This window comes from Chelonia mydas, chromosome 1 (assembly GCF_015237465.2).
Source record: "Chelonia mydas isolate rCheMyd1 chromosome 1, rCheMyd1.pri.v2, whole genome shotgun sequence".
Taxonomy (NCBI): domain Eukaryota; kingdom Metazoa; phylum Chordata; order Testudines; family Cheloniidae; genus Chelonia; species Chelonia mydas.
Genome location: NC_057849.1, coordinates 209814599 through 209835670, shown reverse-complemented (window position 1 = coordinate 209835670; position 21072 = coordinate 209814599). Strand labels below are relative to the sequence as shown.

Below are 21072 nucleotides of genomic sequence, written 5' to 3'. Positions count from 1 at the left end.
ATCAGTCTCCTGAGGGTAACAGAGGTGGCAAGAGAGCAGATGCTGCAAACATCTGGGTACAGACCTGGTCCTTATGCTGCTATGCTGTGTACCACAATGATGCCAGCAGAGTTAATACTGGAGTGGCGCGGGAAAGTGTCCTACTATGGTGGAAGAAATAAGGCAGCCCTCCCCAGAAACCTTCTGCAAAGGATTGCAGAGTAACTCCATGAGAGTTTCCTGGAGATCTCCATGGAGGATTCCAGGTCCATTCCTCCGCACATAAACAGTCTCTTCCATGGGGCAACCTCTGTGTAGCTGGAGTGGTCACTGGGAAGCAGATACCCACCAAACCTCACTTTTTCTTCAGATTAAACATAAAATATAAGAGCATGTAACCACTACAGTTTGGTTGGATTTGCATATTCACCAAAGTTGCCTTCACCGCAGGGCCAGCTTGGTGGTGGGCGGCCCAGGCAGCAGCACAGGGCAGCCCGTCAAAGAGGGTGCCGTGCACAGAGTTTGGTACCTGACTCCCACATGACCTACTGAGAGCCAGCTGGGCTGACAGAGGCAGCCACGCAGGTGAGCAGCAGCATTTGGTGAGGGCGGAGGGACCCGAGCTGCAGGGGAGCAGTTGGATAATCGGCCAGGTGACTCCTCCAGAGCAGGGGTGCCCCTCCTCCCATTGCTCCACTGCCATGTGCAGCCGCTGCTGCTCCTGTTTCCCCCTCTGCCCCAGAGCCACCCCTGGCCACGCTGCTCGAGACTGGGAGTGTCCTGTCTGCTGTGCAGAATGGGTGGGAAAGGGGAGGCTGATGTCAGGGTTTTCCCTTCCCCCCGCCCATGTACCCGGTCTCCGCTGAGCTGGGGTGGTGGGACAGGGGGAAATCCATCTGTGCTCCTACCTCTCTGGGCCCACAGTGGCAGCTACCGATGATGCTGGGGTCTGAACAAGCCTTCAGGTTCCTGATCCTGAGTGGTTTCTTAAAGAGACAGTTGCCCGACACACTCACTCAGGCACACACACACTCCCCTCAACACACACACACACTGTCGTCCCCCCCCCCACACACACACACACTCTGTCTAGGGTTGCCAGGTGTCCGGTTTTCGACTGGAACACCCGGTTGAAAAGGACCCTGGCAACTCCGATCACCACGGCTGACTGGGCTGTTAAAAATCCAGTTGGCGGTGCAGGAAGGTTCCCTATCTGGCTCCACGAGGGTCCCGGGAAGCTGCCAGCATCTCCCTCTTGCTCCTCCTGCCACAGGGTCTCTGAGCACTGCCCCTACCCCCAGCACCAGTTCAGCAGCTCCCACTGGCCAGGAACCGTGGCCAATGGGAGCTGAGGGGGCGGTGCCTCCAGGTGGGGGCAGAGCACAGAGCCACCTGGTTGTGCCTCCACTTGGGAGCTGGAGAGAGATGTCTCTGCTTCCCAGAGCCACCTGAGGTAAGTGCCGCACGGAGCCTGCACCTTAAAACCCCTCCTGCACTCCAAACCCTGGTCCCACCCCAGACCCTGCACCCCCAGCAGGAGCCCTCACACACACACCCCCGCATCCTAACCCCCTGCCCCAGCCTGGAGCCCCCTCCTGCACCCCAAACCCCTCATCCCTGGCCCCACCCCAGAGCACGCACCCCCAGCCAGAGCCCTGACCCCTGTCGCACCCTAACCTCCACCCCAGGCTCATTTGAAAATGAGCAAATGAGTGAGGGTGGGGGAGAGTGAGCGACAAAGGGAGGGAGAATGGAGTGAGCAGGCGTGTGGCCTTGGAGAAGGGGCAGTGCAAGGGGCAGGGCAAGGGTGTTCAGTTTTCTGCAAATACAAAGTTGGCAACCCTAACTTTGTCACACACTCACTTCAACACACACACACTCCCTCTCTCACACACACTCCCCAACACACATGCTGTCTCTCACATACACACACTTTCTCACACATTCATACATACAGTCTATGTTACACACTCCCCCCAACAGACACACACACACACGCTCGCTCTCTCGCTCACTCGTTCACTCACTCACACACACATCCAACACACACAACACCAGGGCTCCCTGCACCAAGGTCACTTTCCCCACCTGGGCTGTGCTGTGAGGTGAGCATCAGGAGTTGCTGCTTTCCTGCCCTCTCCTTACGTAGCCCAGGTGGGGAAAGTGACCTGGATGCAGGGAACCCTGACATCACTCCTTGCTCCCCCACCCCCACAGGCCCCTGGGTGTGCAGGGCAGAGGAGTAGCGGTCCGGGGGGGATCGAGCAGCAATGCCCGCTGCTCCATGCATCTAGGTCAGTTTCCCCACGTGGATGCAGGAGGGAGTGCAGGGATTAGGGGTGAAGGGGGGAGTGCAGGGGTTAGGGGTTAAGGGGGTGCAGGGATTGGGGTGCAGGAAGGAGTGCAGGGATTAGGGGTGAAGGGGGCACAGTGCAGGGGTTAGGGACAAACCAGGGGGTGGGGAGCCTGGGGAGCTCTCGGGGGCCATGGGAAATGTGGGGGCACCCACAGGGACCAGGGGCAATGGGGGGGCACCATGCCCAGGGGAGCCAGGAGCAATGGGGGAGAAGTCGCAACCACGGGGACCAAAATACAAGTTTGCCCAGGGCGCCATTTTCCCTAAGGGCAGCCCTGCTTCCCCAGCATCACACTCGGCCACCATACTGTCCTGTGACCAAGGTTAAAAATAGCTCCTGACTCTTGGGGAGAATGGATCCACTATTCACTTGTCACCCATTCTCCTCCTTCTCCTCTTCCTCATCCATTATGTCCTCCTCATTGTTGTCTGAGGTGGCCCGGGACTCAGACTCCTGGGAGGTATCCACACTGCTCTTGGAGGTCGTTTTGAGGTTGCCGCTGAGATTCTCATGCAGCTCATTGTAGAAGCAGCATGTCTGTGGTGCAGAACCAGAATGACTGTTCACCTCCCTTGTCTTCTGGTCCGCCTGTCAAAGTTATTCCATTTTGACACAGTACTGCTGTGTGTCCCTGGTGTAGCCCTTGTCCCCCATGCCCTGCATGATCTTTTTACAAATGTCTACATTTCTTCAGCTGGATCAGAGCTGTGCTTGCACAGACTCTTCTCCCCACTGACCAATAAGTCCCACCACCTTCTGTGCACTCCAGGCTGGAGCACGTTATGGGTGTTGAGTCACCATGATCACCTGGGTTAGCAAGCTCTCCACGCTGATCAAAGAGGAAATGGGAATTCAACGTTTCTAGGGCTTTAACAGAGGAGGGGCTGTTTCCTGTGTACTTGGCTGCTGTGCAGTGGAGTTTAAAACGATCTCCAGAGCAGTCACAGCAGAGCATTGTGGGACACCTAGATGCCAGTTCAGACAACTTACACAACACTGCGTCTACACTGACTCTTTGTTGACCCATCAACATCGAATCAAGTGCTACACCTCTCATGGAGGTGGAGTAATTAAGGCAATGTTACAGGTGAGTTAGGTCGGAGGAAGGGACTTGGCGGTGTAGATACATACGTTATTAGGTCAACCTAAGGCAGTTTCTGTCAACCTAAGTTTATAGGGTAGACCAGGCTTCAGTCTGTTCCTGAAATCTCTCCCCCACCCCTGCCCACAACACCCGCAACTCATCACTAGATATCAGGGGAGAGCTCATTCAGAGTTGGCTTACAAATGCAAGGATCTTGATCAATCTATGAGATTGCAGATGCAACTTCCAATGAATTCAGCACCCACCTTGTGTTACCAGTAAAGCTGGCTGGAAAATGTATTTTCCATCCCTTGGGATATTCCAATATTTTGACTTTTTTTTTTCCTGAATTGGAACAAAAAGTTGAAATTTTGATAATTCTCAGAAAATGAAAAGTTCCAAAAAGTTTTGATTTGGAAATATTGAAATGAAAATTGTTGACATTTTGGATAAAAATGAAATATTCTGACATCCCCAAACTGTGGAAACAAAATGTCAATTAGAAATAAAACCTTGTGTTTAGAGCTGACACTTCCACTTACAATTACACTGCAATTCAAAATGATAATTTTGAAATATTGCTTCAGAAAACTGAAAGAAAAAATGTTGAAATGTTGGAAATCAATGTTTTCCCATGGAAAAATCACCATTTTGATGAAACCACATTTTTGTCAGAAAATTTTTAATGAGCTCCAGTAACCAGATTGACTGATATAAGATTGTAATTTTTTCCCTCGAAAAACCATCCTTTCCCAAAGTCACATCCACATAATGTCTCACCAAGAGTCCACCAGAGAACATCATTTGTTGGATATTAGGTTGTATATTAGGAAAAACTTTTTCACTAGGAGAGTGGTGAAGCACTGGAATGTGTTACCTAGGGAGCTGGTGGAATCTCCTTCCTTGGAGGTTTTTAAGGTCAGGCTTGACAAAGCCCTAACTGCTATGATTTAGTTGGGGATTGGTCCTGCTTTGAGCAGAGGGTTGGAATAGATGAGCTCCTGAGGTTCCTTCCAACCCTGATATTCTATGATTCTATGATTTTAACACAAACACACATGGCAATTTTTAGAGCTGTATGGGGATATATTTGGGGTCCTGCTTTGATTACAGTGTCACACATGATCAGCATTTCCCAGAATCTGCCAATTGACCCAAATTAGAATCTTTGCATCGTTACTGTTTCCTCTCTTGACTCAAGTGTTGCAGTGTCTAGTCAAAAATGCATACAGGAGCTTCTAGGGCCTTTGAAGTGGAAGCTGATAGATCCAATGTCTCTCGCAGTGTTGGTGCTTGTGATGCAGTTACCAGTGTTGTGCGTGCGCACATTGCTCATGCCAATGCTACTTGCACCCAGTCGTTTTGTATCCTCTCCTCTTTCTGGTGATGATACTGGTGGCACCGATGGTAAAGTAAACCAATGAAAATAAAAGAACATTTCAAGTGCAATGGAGCAGAGAGACCCCCAAGCTCTCTCCAGTCCAGGCAATGAGACAGGAAGCTTTGGAGAACTGGGTGGCAAAGAGTCCATCCTGGAGGTAAAGCAGGGAAGGTGAGTAAGACCAGGTTTTTAAAAGTGATTGTACACAAGCTGAGCATTTTTTTCTTAGTCACAGTTGTTTAATGCAGTAATTCAAGTATGTCAGTGTCCAAACCAAGCTCTATAGTTAATGCCTGAGGCCTACTCAGTAATGCTTTAACCCATAAAGATGAAAGACCCATTTCTCTGAGCACATTGTGTAGGTGCAACATCCGTCGAACTAGCAGAGCGAGAACTTCCTTTGCGGTTTAAGCCGGAACATCGCAGAGCAAATAATTTTCCTCTCTCAGTTCATGCTGACCCTCTGCCACTCTCTGTCTCCACTGAGGATTTTGAGACAGGACTAGACGGGTACGCCTCCTAAAGTTCTGTTCCAGGACTCCTGCTCACTGACCCGAAAACACCTCTACAGGTATCATCTCCAAGTGCTTGTGGGGTCTTTCATTGTTAGGGAATGTAACTGCTGTAGGATTTTTCTCTTAAGACTAACTCAGGAAGTGTGTGTTGATGGGTGATGTTTTCAAAAGTGCCTAAGAACCAGATTGAAATCAGTGGGATTTAGGAGCCTAAATAACTTTTAAAAATCTGGCCCTAAGTGACTTATGAGCATAATTCTTGTTGAAAGTCAATGGGACTCTAGCAGGGACGGTCTGCCTCTTTTAAGGGCAGTAGGGAGTAAAGGTCAGCCACCCCCTGTTCTTTGGTATGGCTCTTCAAGGTTTGAGGAGTTTGGAAGGGCCTAGGAAGTGTCAGAGGGAGATACTGGGAGGAAGGAAGCACTCCTGGGGAAACAGTGTTTGGGGAAATCCATAGTTCTTCTGTTCCTTTAAGGGCCCAGGAGCAGAAGCTTTGTAATGCAGTGTGGGGCAAAATTCCCCTCTCTCACAGGCAACTGGGATGAGCCTTGGAGGGAGGGCAGCATATATGCTGCCTGCTCCCTCATGAAAGGCAGACTCTAGCAGGAGGAGGACTGCTGCCCGCTGACCTCTCCAAGCCAACAAGTGAAAGGACTGAGTAAAAAGGGGCTAGCTGGGGAGAAGCTGACTAAGAATCATAGAATCATAGAATATCAGGGTTGGAAGGGACCTCAGGAGGTCATCTAGTCCAACCCCCTGCTCAAAGCAGGACCAATCCCCAACTAAATCATCCCAGCCAGGGCTTTGTCAAGCCTGACCTTAAAAACTTCTAAGGAAGGAGATTCCACCATCTCCCTAGGTAACACATTCCAGTGCTTCACCACCCTCATAGTGAAAAAGTTTTTCCTAATATCCAACCTAAACCTCCCCCACTGCAACTTGAGACCATTACTCCTTGTTCTGTCATCAGCTACCACTGAGAACAGTCTAGATCCATCCTCTTTGGAACCCCCTTTCAGGTAGTTGAAAGCAGCTATCAGATCCCCCCTCATTCGTCTCTTCTGCAGACTAAACAATCTCAGTTCCCTCAGCCTCTCCTAAATCATATGTTCCAGTGCCCTAAACATTTTTGTTGCCCTCCGCTGGACGTTTTCCAATTTTTTCACATCCTTCTTGTAGTCTTGTAGAACTGCAGCTGGCCTGTATCAGAACCCAGCTCCAGGATGATAGCTGTGGAATCCTCACCTAAGGAGAGCGAGACTGTTTGAATTTTCACCATGCTTCAGGAAGAAGGGCTGGGGTCTTCTGAACTTGGTGAGAGGACACTTCTCTGAATTAGTACCCAGGGCCAGAAGAAAGGTTAAACTCAAGGGGCTAAAGAAGAAGTTTTGTATTCTGTAGGAAAGGTTAATAAAGGAGACCCCACAAAGTGGGTATCTACTTGGATTACTTGAGTCTGAGAAAATGATTGCAAGCACCAAGAGAAAGCTGAGTAGCCCACCTGCAGAGCCATGCAGGACCAGAAGAGGGCATGCTCAAGGGCTGTACCCTGTTACAGGGACTTATGCTCCTAAATTTCTTGGTCTCTCTTGAAAATCCCAACCATTATTTTTATTTAAAAGGATTCCTCTTTATTTCTAACTTTTGTATTTCCCCCCCTCTTAATCTAAGCAGCACAAATGTGGGTTTTGGATGTATGATATTGGTCAATCCATGTAGCTAATAGTTCTGCATGTTTAACTGTGTGTTTTTTTGCCATATCCACCATATCTACAAGACCACCAAAAATTAGGATATCAAGTTATTAGTAAAGTGTTTGGTACACAATCTGAAGAAAACTTGTTTTTAAAAAATCATTCCAGTTAACTTAGAAATGATCATAAATCCATTGACTGAGAATTTGCTGAGGGGGCCATAAAAATAAAGCTAATGGTAAACACCAGCTTATTTAATCAGGGGTGGGTTTCTAGTGAAGTGCCGCTGAGAATCAACAATAGTTCCTCGCTTATTCAAGGTCTGATTAAATCATCTGAAAGAGAATGCAAGCAAAATGTTAATGAAATTTCCATCTCATATTGAATTGGAAGGCATTTGGAGCAGAAGTTAGAGGGTAGAAATATGGACAGGATACAACAAAATGAAAGTGAGACAAATTAGCAATCCCTATTCAATATACAATGGAGAAGCTTATGTTAATAGCCCTAGATATGGACTCATTGAGAGTCTGGGGAGGGGGTTTCAGTGGAAGATCTTAAATTCTAGCTTCCCTTGCTGTTCTGCTATTCTATGAGGTTTTTGGTCTTCAAGGCATGATGCAAGGCTCATCATTTTATTACTTCAGTTTCTTAAGGAGAGTCTTAGCCAGGAATGGGGTTAGGTGAGATGTTTTCAGCTTTTCTCCCTTTAATAATACGATGATTCTTTAAATTAATTAGGGTCCCTGCGTAAAATGTTCAAAACATTGAAAATGATTTTTCAATGGGCCATAAGCTTCTAAGTCATTAAAGAGCTTCCGAAAAGGGATTCAGGAAAGCACTTAAGCATGTGACATTCAGGCATAAAACCCACTGAGGTTCAGGAGTAAAAAGTAGACACAATTATTTTAGTTACTAAAGTCAGCCTGTACATGTGAAATTCTCTCTTTAGGGAGAAAGTGTCATTTTTACACTGCAATTTGTCTGAATAGAGCTACATGTAAAGTTCTTCAGAATATGGTACCTTAACTTTGCATTTATATATTTTTCAGCATTTTTAAAACAAAGTTTTGCCTTCATTTACAATTTTTCATGTTCTCATGTTTTTGTAAAATTTCCATCTTTTGATTTGCAATTTTGTAAATTGTGTTTGTTTGTTTTGCTTAAGTTATTGAAATGCATGGACAGCTTTAATTTCAGTTCAGCTAATTAAACATTAAATAGAGGTCAGACATTTTAAAGATTATAAGAAATACATCTCTCTGAGCTCCCTGCTCCAATTCTCTGCCTGGCTTCTCTCAACCAACCTATTGTGATATGAAATAGGCCTTGATATTATTTGTCTGTTCTGATGATAAATCAGTAGAGTCTGATTCTTCATGTAACTGCACCAGTTTTATTCTGGTGTAAGTCCATAGGTATCACTGGAGTTACACCAACATGAAACAAGTGTAACAAAGGGGAGAATCAGTCCCACAGATCTGTTGTCAGCCACTTCCATCCACTCAATCAGAGTGTAAACATTATATCCTTTAGCCCACCAGAAATGAGCGAGCAGGAAATAACCTACACTGAACTGAAATTTCACACTCCTACTCAACAGCAAATGTGGCAAAGAGCTGAGAAGACCAAGACCAAAGGTACTGTACATAACAAGCTGCTAACTCTGTACATGCTTTTATTTTACTGTCAAGAGTCAAACCTCTTGGTCCAATAACTTTCCTTAACTTAACCCCAGCATTACAATAAAAAACTCAATAATAATGGGGGATTTCAACTGTCCCCATATTGCCTGGGTACATATCACTGCAGGACAGGTTGCAGAGATAAAGTTTCTTGAAACCTTAAATGACTGCTTCTTGGAGCAACTAGTCCTGGAGCCCACAAGAGGAGAGGCAATACTTGATTTAGTACTAAATGGAGCATAGGATCTGGTCCAAGAGGTGAATATAGCTGGACCGCTTGGTAATAGTGACCATAATGTAATTAAATTTAACATCCCTGTGGTGGGGAAAACACCACTGTGGCCCAGCACTGTAGCATTTAATTTCAGAAAGGGGAACTACACAAAAATGATGTTAGTTAAACAGAAATTAAAAGGTACAGTGCCAAAAGTGAAATCCCTGCAAGCCGCATGGAAACTTTTTAAAGACACCATAATAGAGGCTCAACTTAAATGTATACCCTAAATTAAAAAAATAATAGTAAAAGAACCAAAAAAGAGCCACCATGGCTAAACAACAAAGTAAGAGAAGCAGTGAGAGGCAAAAAGGCATCCTTTAAAAAGTAGAAGTTAAGTCCTAGTGAGGAAAATAGAAAGGAGCATAAACTCTGCAGATGAAGCATAAAAATATAATTAGGAAGGCCAAAAAAGAATGTGAAGAACAGTTAGCCAAAGACTCAAAAAGTTATTGCAAAAAAAATTTTAAGTACATCAGAAGCAGAAAGCCTGCGAAACAACCAGTGGGGCCACTGAACAATCGAAATGCTAAAGGAGCAGTCAAGGATGATAAGGTGATTGCGGAGAAATGAGATTTGTTGCATCGGTCTCCACGGTTGAGGATTTGAGGGAGATTCCCAAACCTGAGCCATTCTTTTTAGGTGACAAGTCTGAGGAACTGTCCCAGATTGAGGTGTCATTAGAGGAGTTTTTGGAACAAATTGATAAACTAAACAGTAATAAGTCACCAGGACCAGATGGCATTCACCCAAGAGTTCTGAAGGAACTCAAATGTGAAATTGCAGGACTACTAACTGTAGTCTGTAACCTGTCATTTAAATAAGCTTCTGTACAAAATGACTGGAGGATAGCTAATGTGACGCCAATCTTTAAAAAGGGCTCCAGAGGTGACCCCGGCAATTACAGGCCAGTAAGCCTGACTTCAGTACTGGGCAAACTGGTTGAAAATATAGTAAAGAATAGAATTGTCAGACACATAGATGATGAATATAATTTATTGGGGAAGAGTCAACATGGTTTTTGTAAAGGAAAATCATGCCTCACCAATCTACTGGAATTCTTTGAAGGGGTCAACAAGCATGTGGACAAGGGGGATCCAGTGGATATAGTGTATTTAGATTTTCAGAAAGTCTTTGACAAGGTCCCTCACCAAAGGCTCTTAAGCAAAGTAATCACTCATGGGATAAGACTGCAAAGAGCTACAAAAGGATCTCTCAATACTGGGTGAGTGGGCAACAAAATGGCAGATGAAATTCAATGTTGATAAATGCAAAGTAATGCACATTGGAAAACATAATCCCAACTATACATATAAAATGATGGAGTCTACATTAGCTGTTATCATTCAAGAAAGAGATCTTGGAGTCATTGTGGATAGTTCTCTGAAAACATCCACTCATTGTGCAGTGGCAGTCAAAAAAGCAAACAGAATGTTGGGAATCATTAAGAAAGGGATAGATAATAAGACAGAAAATATCATATTGCCTCTATATAAATCCATGGTACGCCTACATCTTGAATACAGCATGCAGATGTGGTCACCACATCTCAAAAAAGATATACTGGAATTGGAAAAGGTTCAGAAAAGGGCAACAAAAATGGTTAGGGTATGGAACGGCTGTCATATGAGGAGAGATTCATGAGACTGGGACTTTTCAGCTTGGAAAAAAAGACAACTAAGGGAGATATGACAGAGGTCTATAAAATTATGACTGGTGTGGAGAAAATTAATAAGGAAATGTTATTTACTCCTTCTCATAACCCAAGAACTAGGGGTCATCAAATGAAATTAATAGGCAGCAGGTTTAAAATAAACAAAAGGAAGTATTTTTTCACACAACACACAGCCTGTGGAACTCCTTGCCAGAGGATGTTGTGAAGGACAAGAGTATAACAGAGTTCAAAAAAGAACTAGATAAATTCATGGAGGATAGGTCCATCAATGCTATTAGCTAGGATGGACACGGATTGTGTCCCTAGCCTCTGTTTGCCAGAAGCTGGGAATGGGCAACAAGGAATGGATCACTTGATGATTCCCTGTTCTGTTCATTCCCTCTGGGGCACCTGGCATTGGCCACTGTCGGAAGACAGGATACTGGGCTAGATGGACCTTTGGCCTGACCCAGTATGGCCATTCTTATGTTCTTATGTTCTTGATATTACATGTCAGGATTCAGGAAGTTTAATGTATTTTCCTCTGATGTACCTGCCAATGGCATGTTACTGGAAGCTGATCATAGCCCAGCATGCAAAATGCAGGAACTAATCATGCATAGGAGGGAGAGGTCACAGAATTGGAAGCTAACAAAAGTGTCTGTCTGCTCTAGTCATGCTCATTTGCCCCCTGCTAAGTATCCAACCAGTCAGTTATTACTGGTCTGGATGAACTTGTTTTCTTTCTTTTCTCTGTAAAAGCCCTCATGTTACAGGTCCAGCCACCAACTGTCTGTGGTCAGGAAGAAGCTTCCACCATGGGCAGGCTATTCTATAACTGTCCATTATGTTAAATTCTCTTCTGAAGTAGTCTGTTCTACTCAGAGACAGTGTTCACTTTGCCTGTCTTGGTCCCTTCTCCTTTTGTTAGGTTCTCCCTCTCCATCACCACAGTGGAGGCTCATTGCGGCGCTGCCTCTTGGGATCTTGTGCCTGCCTTTGGTAACTCTGGGGATATTAAGCGCTCAGATGTGATACAGTAAACTGCAGGAGTGTACATAAGGAGTTCCACAGTTGTGCATACTCTTATCTGTGTAACTTTGGAAATATACAGTGAAATTGAGAGAGAAATTAGAATCTTCATCTTTTTTCCCCAACCACTGTTTTTTTCACTCTCTTTTCTACCCTCTTTTTTACTTCTGCCTCCCCATCACCCAATCAGGGAAATTAGATATAAAAATTATGTTAATGTTAAAAGTTTAATTACTGAAAAGTTACGGCAGGGAAAAGTTCACTCATTGCATATGCTGTATAAGACAGAACTCTATGGTGAGTTTGGGTTACTTTGCACCAAACAAGTGCAAAACAACCTCAAACCCAGTAGATACAGATCCTGGCAGATTCCCTTGCATAATTGGATTCTCAGATGGTGGTGCAGAAATTCTAGTGACTCCTATGCCACCCACATCCTGGCTCCAGTGGTGTGGGCATAGCTGGGACATCTCTATAACACAATGTCATAAATATAAAAGGAAGGGTAAACCCCTTTAAAATCCCTCCTGGCCAGAGGAAAAATCCTCTCACCTGTAAAGGGTTAAGAAGCTAAAGGTAACCTCGCTGGCACCTGACCAAAATGACCAATGAGGAGACAAGATACTTTCAAAAGCTGGGAGGAGGGAGAGAAACAAAGGGTCTGTGTCTGTTTGTATGCTGCTTTTGCTGGGGATAGAACAGGAATGGAGTCTTAGAACTTTTAGTAAGTAATCTAGCTAGGTATGTGTTAGATTATGATTTCTTTAAATGGCTGAGAAAAGAACTGTGCTGAATAGAATGACTATTCCTGTCTGTGTGTCTTTTTTGTAACTTAAGGTTTTGCCTAGAGGGATTCTCTATGTTTTGAATCTAATTACCCTGTAAGGTATCTACCATCCTGATTTTACAGAGGTGATTCCTTTACTTCTATTAAAAGTCTTCTTGTAAGAAAACTGAATGCTTTTTCATTGTTCTCAGATCCAAGGGTTTGGGTCTGTGGTCACCTATGCAAATTGGTGAGGATTTTTATCAAACCTTCCCCAGGAAGTGGGGTGCAAGGGTTGGGAGGATTTTGGGGGGAAAGACATGTCCAAACTATGTTTCCCAGTAAACCCAGTTAAAGTTTGGTGGTGGCAGTGGAAATCCAGGGTCAAAGGATAAAATTAATTTGTACCTTGGGGAAGTTTTAACCTAAGCTGGTGAAAGTAAGTTTAGGAGGTTTTCATGCAGGTCCCCACATCTGTACCCTAGAGTTCAGAGTGGGGGAGGAACCTTGACACACAACAATCCCTAAATGCTGTAACAGCTTCTTTTGGTAGTTGGCAAATGGCAAAAAATAGAGGCACCCTGCTCTTATTTATGTTGGGGACCAGCTTGTGCCCTGACAGCCCCATGACCAGAGAAGTAAAAGTAGTTTTTAAATCACCTTTACAGCATCTGTGCTGAGAGGTCTTCAGCTACAGTTCAGGAACTTGGTCATTGAATATTTGGATTACGAGTCATGCAGATAGATTTTTATCTTATTAAAAAATAGTTGCAACATCAGTGAATCAACATAAGTAGGTAAATCTTAACTTCCTTGTTTCCAAAATTTTGAGGGGCAGATCTTCAGGTGGTGTAAAACGTCAAAGCTCCATGGTATTTAAATTTCTAACTTTAACCATTAACATTAAATTAATATAAGCCTTTGCATTTCATAAAAGCTTTAATATTTTTTCAAAGCAAATTTAATATAAGTAGGTATAACTGAAATGTATAGGAAGGCAGTGATAGAGGAATAAATGTGCTTTTCCTGTTCTATATTAAATAAAATTATGCATATTTCTATCTTCCTAGCCATGCAGAAATCTCACATGGAACTGTAGCAGCTGGGGCCCCTCTTGCTCTGGATTTTTTTTGTTCACCTTTGATCCATTTCACTACAATCTCAGCATAACAGGAGAAATTGCATGGTTACTGCATATTCCAATAATTACAATGGGATTTCTATTTTACCAGAAGAACAAAAAATAATGGAAGAATTTCAGACCTTGTCTCAAGACACGTCCAAATTCCAGTGGTGTGTTCCAAACAGCTGTGAAACATGAACTGTCCTTTCTGAATAACCACCCTTCCCAGAAATATTGGTGTAAAATATCTGTTTTACCTATTCAGATGATCATTGAAATGTAAGAAATGTCAGCAAACTCACTCCTGCTGGGGAACTGAGGGGGGGATTTTATGGCCCTCATGGCTCTGGGAATAACTGACAAATTCATTCACCCAAATGAAGTGTAGTGAATGGAGAAGGTAAAAAGGATCAGCTCGATATCTCCAGTGAAAGAAAAATAATTGCATACTGTCAATGCCTGTTATTTTAGGGCTGTTAGTTAAGCCTGGTGGAGCCTAGATACAGTTAATTCCACTGTGACACTGGATTCCCTGAATGTCTTTTTGTTTATTGTTTGCCTTTCCTTCCTGTTAGATTTTCCTTCTCCATCTTCCCCATGGCGATATGTTGCAGTGATTCTGGGCATCCTCTGTGTAGTATTGTTGGGAGCTGTGGGGTTCCAGAGTGTCAAACGTAAGTATTTTCAGGAAAGACAAAAAAAAGATTCCAGAGTCTCCAGAAGTTTCAGCAAAGGGGTAAGTGTTGCTGACAAATTTCAGGTGACTTGAGTGATCTCAGATCAGTTCAATTTCTTTTTCTACCAATATCACTTTTATGAAAGTCTTCCCCAGGCAGATATCTTGCAGGTCTCAGGGTAGCTTGGATGTGGTCTAAAACCATTATCAAATGGCATGATCATGAGCAATGCACTAATAAAATCAATCTATAAAATGTATTTCCTGTTGAAGGAGACAACTGCAGCCTTTGCCCAGAAAACTGGATACAGCATGAGGAGAACTGTTACCACTTTTCTACTGAATGGAAAACTTGGCAAGAGAGTCAAGATTATTGTTCTTCTCGGGGCTCCAGACTTTTGAAGATACACAGCAAAAAAAAACAGGTAGAATTCAATTGTGGGGACTTTTCAGGCTACAAACAGCAGATTAGTCAGAGACTAGGAGAACGATATTTGATTTCATGTCTGTAGTGTTGCATGGAAGAACTTGATTTGACTCCATGTTCTGGCATCTCAATTTCCAGGTTGCGCAGGTCTGGGAACACTGCAATTACAGTTCAGCTGGTGCTTAGAAAAGCAGGTCCTCACAATGGTCTGCAATGACTCTCATTAAGTATAAACAGGCACTGTCAGTCCCGTCTCCTCCCCACCCCAAGAGGCCCACTTACTCAGAAAGAGCAGGCGCTAAAAGGATAGAGTTAAAAGTCCAAATACTGATGTGAGACTAAGACAATTTTTGATTGTTCCCATACAGGATTTCATAAAGCCTCTAGCATTTTCTTATCACTGGATCGGATTATTCCGTAATGGGATCAATGAATCCTGGGTTTGGGAGGATGGCACAGCTCTAACCCTTAACCTGTAAGTCTCTGGCATGTCTAGTTAGGGGCATTAATAACAACTTCTGACTTTGCCATGTGACTTACATAGTTAACAGTACATGTATATTTCATTTCCAGGTTTGCAGAACATCCAGATTTTAACAGCGGTGACTGTGCAGCTTTCAGAATTGGAGAAGCCCACTCCTATGGTTGTACACAATCAAAACCCTATATTTGTGAGCAGAGGGCCACTTAGATGAAGCCTGTTATACCAGCATAAGAAAGACTGGAGAAAGACACTGAGGCTTCTTCAGTGGCCCTCAGTGCCTCACAGAGGCACAACAATTCATGGAGCTCTTGGTAACTGGAACTTTTATGTTGCCCTTTAACAAGGGGCGGCATGTGCTCCCCTCCTTGGCTGATCATGGACCTGTTTCCTCCCCAACCCTTTTGAGGTGATTAGTGCAGCTAGCTGCTTGAGGAAGGAGCACATCTTGTTATGCGGGGAAGAGCAAGAACTACAATGGCCATTCCCTGCCTGCACGCTCATGCAGAAACTGATCAAAAATCTTGTCCATAATAAATCATCTCCATTTTCTGACAGATTTTCTTCCCAGCTGAAAATTACTAGTTGTATATAGATGGTTCTTGTTACCGAGAGATATGCATAGAAGTCCCCATTTTGTGGGTCGGTCTTATTAGTCCTGATTAAACTGACCATATTTTTGTTGTTTAAAAAAGTGTCCTAGTTTTCTATTACAATGCTGTCATAAAGTGGGCTATCTGGGACACGGTGTGGGGAGGAGCATATACAAGACAGTCTGGGGTGGGTGGGGGAAAGAGGATGAAATTAGTTATTTTCCTCCAGTAAACTAAATCCAGCTAGCTGCAAGATTCCATAACTTCCTCTGGAGATAGACAGAGATAAGCTTGACATGAACTTTGAACTACTTTTTATTTTTATATTTAAGGAAAAACTTCAGTGATTGGTTATAACAACTTAGGGCCACATAATCTCTTCTGTGCTAGAGAAGTGCAAAAAGATTCTAAAATGTACTACAAAATTGAGCTTTGTAAGTTAATAAATATGTTTCTACTAATAAAAAGTTTGTTGTAATCAACAGTGGGCATAGCTACAAATACTCATTGAAGAAATTGCATATTCTTATGTAGATGTGGAATGCTTCACTACTGTATACATAGCAGAATCGACAGTAAAGAGTCACGATGTACATAAATATATAGCAATTTCTTCAAGATCTTTGTGTCACTGTTCAGAGCAACTGGACCTTTATACCTCCTCGATGGTTCAGCAAGGGCACCCACTCTAAGCTCCTGGCTCCTCAGCCATCACCTCTTTTGGATGGAGATGTGCATCTTTCTCCCTCCTGACTGGAATATTTCTGGATTGCACAGTTCTATGCATATACTGTGACCTCCCCAGCAAAGTCAGACTGCCTAAGCCAGCCTGCTTTACTTTTATCCTCAGAGACAGTAAACAGTGTAATTGCCCACAGTTAAGTTACCACACAGCTCTTGCTAAGCAAACACATTCTTAAGGTGAAAGTATTACAGAGAAAACATTAAAAACAATAAAAGAACCTATATGCTTGCTAATAAGCTTACCAGCTATTACCCCCAACTACAACAAGGGCTCTGGCCAGTGAACAGTTCTTCAAACACTACACAGAGGTTTCTCCTGTGGTCACAAGATCATCACAATTTTTGCTCAGAACCAGCACATCCAGTCTTATGGGGCCTCAGTAGGCCAAAGTCCTTCTAGCCTTTCTCTCAGGATTGGGGCATCCCTTGAACCAAATTCCCTGTCTGCTTGCTGGAGCAAAAGAAGGCTTTAAGTCAGTTTGAACTGAGGCTATTTATTTAAAAGTCCTTTCTTTGTTGATTGGTCCCCGGAAATAGTTTGTATCAGTATTTGCTAGACTATCCAGGTGGTGGTATCTCTCTGGAGGTGTTGAGTAAATCTGTTTAATCATCTCCCACTGTTCTTAGTTCCCGGAAGCTGTGGTCCCATTCCTCCATGGAATTACATACAATCCCTCACCCACAATGACAAACTTAGTTCAAAAAGGTTTGTCCAGGATATTGTTATATCTCTCACACTTTGCATTCAAGATGCATTTGAAAATGTCTGCTGAATCCTTATCTACCCACAGAAACATTCTTATTTTCCTAGACTAAGGTGCAGTTTTCTTCCTATAGCAAATTACTGCTATCACATAAAACTCTTAATTGGAAGGTCTTGGTATGTTCCATCTTCTGCAATGACTCTTTCAGGGCCTGATCCAAACCCCATTGAAGTCAATGGGAGTCTTGGATCAGACCCTCAAACAACACAGTCATTAAAAATAGAGGTGGATGAAATTTTCAAGATACACAACTTTCTTTTTTTCCCCCTGTCCTTGCGAATTTCAATGAAAAAATAAGTTAGATTTTTTGACATTCTCAAGAAAAATGTATCCTATTTTTCAACCAGCTCCATAGCTGATTGAAACATTTTGAAATTGAAAAATGTTGATGTTTTTGTAAAAATTTCATATTTTAATTAAAAATTTGGATTATTTTTTAATCTCTAACTTAATTTTGTCATTCACTTCAGTCCATTAATGTAGCTTGACTGTCAGATCCCAAGGCTAAATTTCAGGACTTGTAGTTAGAAAAAAGGCATATTTTTACTTGTAGATAGAGCAAATTTGCTCTGAAATCACACAGACACAATAAATATGGGACTCCACAATGACATTTGTGCTATCATTTCTAAGAGCAAAACAGCATTTGAATTAAGTGCATTTATCATTTGAACCAGCAGCCTCTGTGTTTTTTGATCCTAGCCTGAAATGCCAAAATAATACAAGAGACAGATAGTTCCTGTGGTGTTTCCAGCCCAACCAGAAGCAGAAAGCACTGGAAATCTAATGTTGGAAGTCTGCTTTCTCACAAGATTTGCAGACATGAGAAGTTCAACTTTTGCCTGCTTATCCAAACTAAGCCTCCAATCATTTTCTCATAAGATTTGTATATCACTATCTATAAGCAGTAACATAAACATCAGCCAAAATAATCCATATATATTTTAATGGATTCAGTCCTCTCTCAAGCTGGTAATAAGGAGATACATTGTACTCAGAGCTGGTTGGAGAAACTTTCACAGAACCAGATTCTGTTAGAATAGAGACATAAACTAAATGTATATTCCCAATTTATTTTTAAGAAAAAAAAACAGAAGACTAAAAACATGTCACCATGGCTAAATAGAGTAAAATAAGCTGTTAGAGACAAAAAGGCATCCTTTAAAAATTAGAAATCAAATCCTACTGAGGAAAATGGAAAGGAACATAAACTCTGGCAAGCCAAGTGTAAATGTATAATTAGGCAGGCCAAAAAAGAATACTAAACTAGAAGCCTAACTTCAGTACCAGGCAAATTGGTTCAAACTATAGTAAAGAACAGAATTATCAGACACATAGATGAACAAGATTTGTTGGGGAAGAGTCAACACGGCCTTTGTAGTAAGGGGAAATCATGCCTCACCCGTCTATTAGAATTCTTTGAGGGGGTCAACAAACATGTAGACAAGGGTGATCCAGTGAATGCAGTGTACTTGGGCTTTCAGAAAACCTTTCATAAAGTCCCTCACCAAAGGCTCTTAAGCAAAGTAAGGAGTCATGGGATAAGAGGGAAGGTCCTTTCATAGATCAGTATCAGGTTAAAAGATAGGAAACAAAGGGTAGAAATAAATGGTCAATTCTCACAGTGGACAGAGATGAACAGCAGGATCTGTACTGTGACCAGTGCTGTTCATCATATTCATAAATGATCTGGTAAAGGGGGTAAACAGTGAAGTGGCAAAATTTGCAGACGATACAAAATTACGCAAGATAGTTAAGTCCAGCTGACTGCTTAGAGTTACAAAGGGATGGCATAATACTGGGTCACTGGGCAACAAAATGGCAGAGGAAATTCAAGGTTGATAAATGCAAAGTAATGCACATTGGAAAGCATAATCCCAACTATCCATACAAAACGATGGGGTCTAAATTAGCTGTTACCGCTCCAAAAAAAGATCTTGGAGTCACCATGGCTAGTTCTCTGAAAAAAGTCTGCTCAATGTTCAACAGCAGTCAAAAACAAAAACAAAAACAAAAAAACTAACAGGACATTGGGAAAGGAATAGATAATAAAACGAACCTATCATAATGTCACTGTATAAATCTATGGTATGCCACTGTGATGCGGTGTATCAACCCCACACTGGTGAGGTGAGTGTTAAGGAGCTGCTCTGGATGCAGGAAAGCTGCAAACCCAGCCAAATGTCACCTGGGATAAAGAGAGGTAATGTACTTTGGGTACACTGTGGGGCAGGGACAGTTACATTCCCTTGTTAAGAAGGTCCAAGCCTTGAGCAACTGCCCAGTCCCCCCAGCAAGAAACAAGTACTGCAGTTTCCCGGACTGGTGGTCTATTTTAGGCTTTTTGTGCCATTTTTTGCCACAATAACTGCCCCCCTCTCAGACCTTGTAAAAAAGTACCAGGCTGAGGAAAGTGCAATGGTCAGAGGACTGTGAAAGAGCTTTCCAGGGGCTAAATCAGGGGCCCATTCTCTTCCATCCTGTACCGTTTTATTCTATTTAATGTTAGTCATACTTCAGTGGGTTCAGCTCTAGCGGCTACAATCTCAAGTTCAACAGAGTTATCTCTGTTCGTTCTGGGTCTGGAGTTCATAGGAACACATGAAACCATAGGCAAATAACACATACAATTACAAGAGCATCAATCTTTTAGTAGTTTTATTAAAGTTACCAACAAAGCTGTAAATGTCACAGCACATAAAATTCCTAAAGATATGTATAATGTACCAGTTATACCTACAGACATACTCACATCCTCCTAGATGGTGTTAGAGTCTGTTGGCCCTCTTATGGATTGATCATCAATACGGTAGTGGTTCCTGCTGGAGTTTCCCATAAGAAGCTCAATTTTCCTGCTCTGGGCACCCTTTCTTATACTGTGAGTTTGTCTATACCTACATTCTGTGCATGTACATGAAAGTGTCAACCCTCTCTTTCTTGTTGGTCTGTGTCCCCTGGAACCACAAGGGACTCTGAATTCTATAGGCCGGGTAGATTCTTCTTAACATTGACATACTACCTTTATCCTGCAGTTAAGGCACATGTTAGAGACAATATTTGTTGTTACAGCATTTTATAATTGAAATTTAATCTTCCCAGCTATACCTCTGCAATATTACCAGTTGGTACCTCTTTCCCATAATCTTTCAGGTTATTTCTCAGTCACTGAGTTGCGCCATCATTTCTTGTCTCCAAGGCCTAAAATAGGTAAGCTAAAGTCTTGCAGCCCTCAGCCCACAGGTTCTTGTATTTCAGCTTGTCTTTACACATGTCTACTACATAGTTCCTCTAAATACTGATCAACCTTATACTTTGATAATCCTACAAATCAACTCTGATTAATATACAATGAATATATATATAATATAACATATTGATTAATCATAACATCACATGATAAGTGGATACTAAACTAAAATCATTGGCTACAATCCCAATTTTGCAAGGCAGTTCATCCTCCTGATGGATACCTCCAAGGTGGGCCTTGGGGCTGTAGTGTCCCAGGCTCTGGAGGGCGAGGAACATCCAGTGCTGTACTTGAGCAGCAAGCTGTACTACCAGGAAAACAAATACTCTACCATTGAGAATGAGGCATTGGCAGTGAAGTGGGCAGTCGAGGGCTTGCATTACTGTCTGAAACATCTTTCAGCTTATCCTGGATCATGCTCCCCCTTCTCTGGTTCAATTCAATGAAAGACACCAATGCCTGGATCATGCAATGGTACCTCTCCCTGCGACCATATGACTTTCAGGTACTTCACTGGCCAGGGTAGGCGCATGTCAATGCCAATTTCTTCTCACAAGCAGGAGGGGGAGACTAGAGGATGGACCACTACCAGATCC

At 42.9% G+C, this 21072-nt stretch overlaps 1 protein-coding gene across 2 annotated transcripts; it reads left to right on the top strand.

Moving 5' to 3' along the window:
• The first annotated feature begins 5262 nt into the window (after positions 1-5262).
• Positions 5263-15822, top strand: LOC119565242 (NKG2-D type II integral membrane protein-like). 2 transcript variants are annotated; one of them, XM_043549364.1, is made up of 7 exons: positions 5267-5372; positions 6496-6630; positions 8547-8650; positions 14120-14218; positions 14494-14645; positions 15016-15122; positions 15221-15822. In XM_043549364.1, the coding sequence occupies exons 3-7, from the start codon at positions 8557-8559 to the stop codon at positions 15336-15338; spliced, it is 570 nt and encodes a 189-aa protein (XP_043405299.1). In that variant the 5' UTR covers positions 5267-5372; positions 6496-6630; positions 8547-8556; the 3' UTR covers positions 15339-15822. The 2 variants fall into 2 exon arrangements, with proteins under 2 accessions (XP_037745660.1, XP_043405299.1); XM_037889732.2 differs by lacking the exon at positions 6496-6630 and having other exon boundaries at positions 5263-5372.
• Positions 15823-21072: the final 5250 nt, after the last annotated feature.

Excerpts from the sequence above, each read along its gene's own strand:
- LOC119565242 (XM_037889732.2), top strand. The coding sequence starts at position 8,557 with ATGAGCGAGCAGGAAATAACCTACACTGAACTGAAATTTCACACTCCT. Across the intron at positions 14,646-15,015 it reads TACACAGCAAAAAAAAACAG|GATTTCATAAAGCCTCTAGC; the intron begins GTAGAATTCAAT and ends GTTCCCATACAG. Across the intron at positions 15,123-15,220 it reads ACAGCTCTAACCCTTAACCT|GTTTGCAGAACATCCAGATT; the intron begins GTAAGTCTCTGG and ends TTTCATTTCCAG.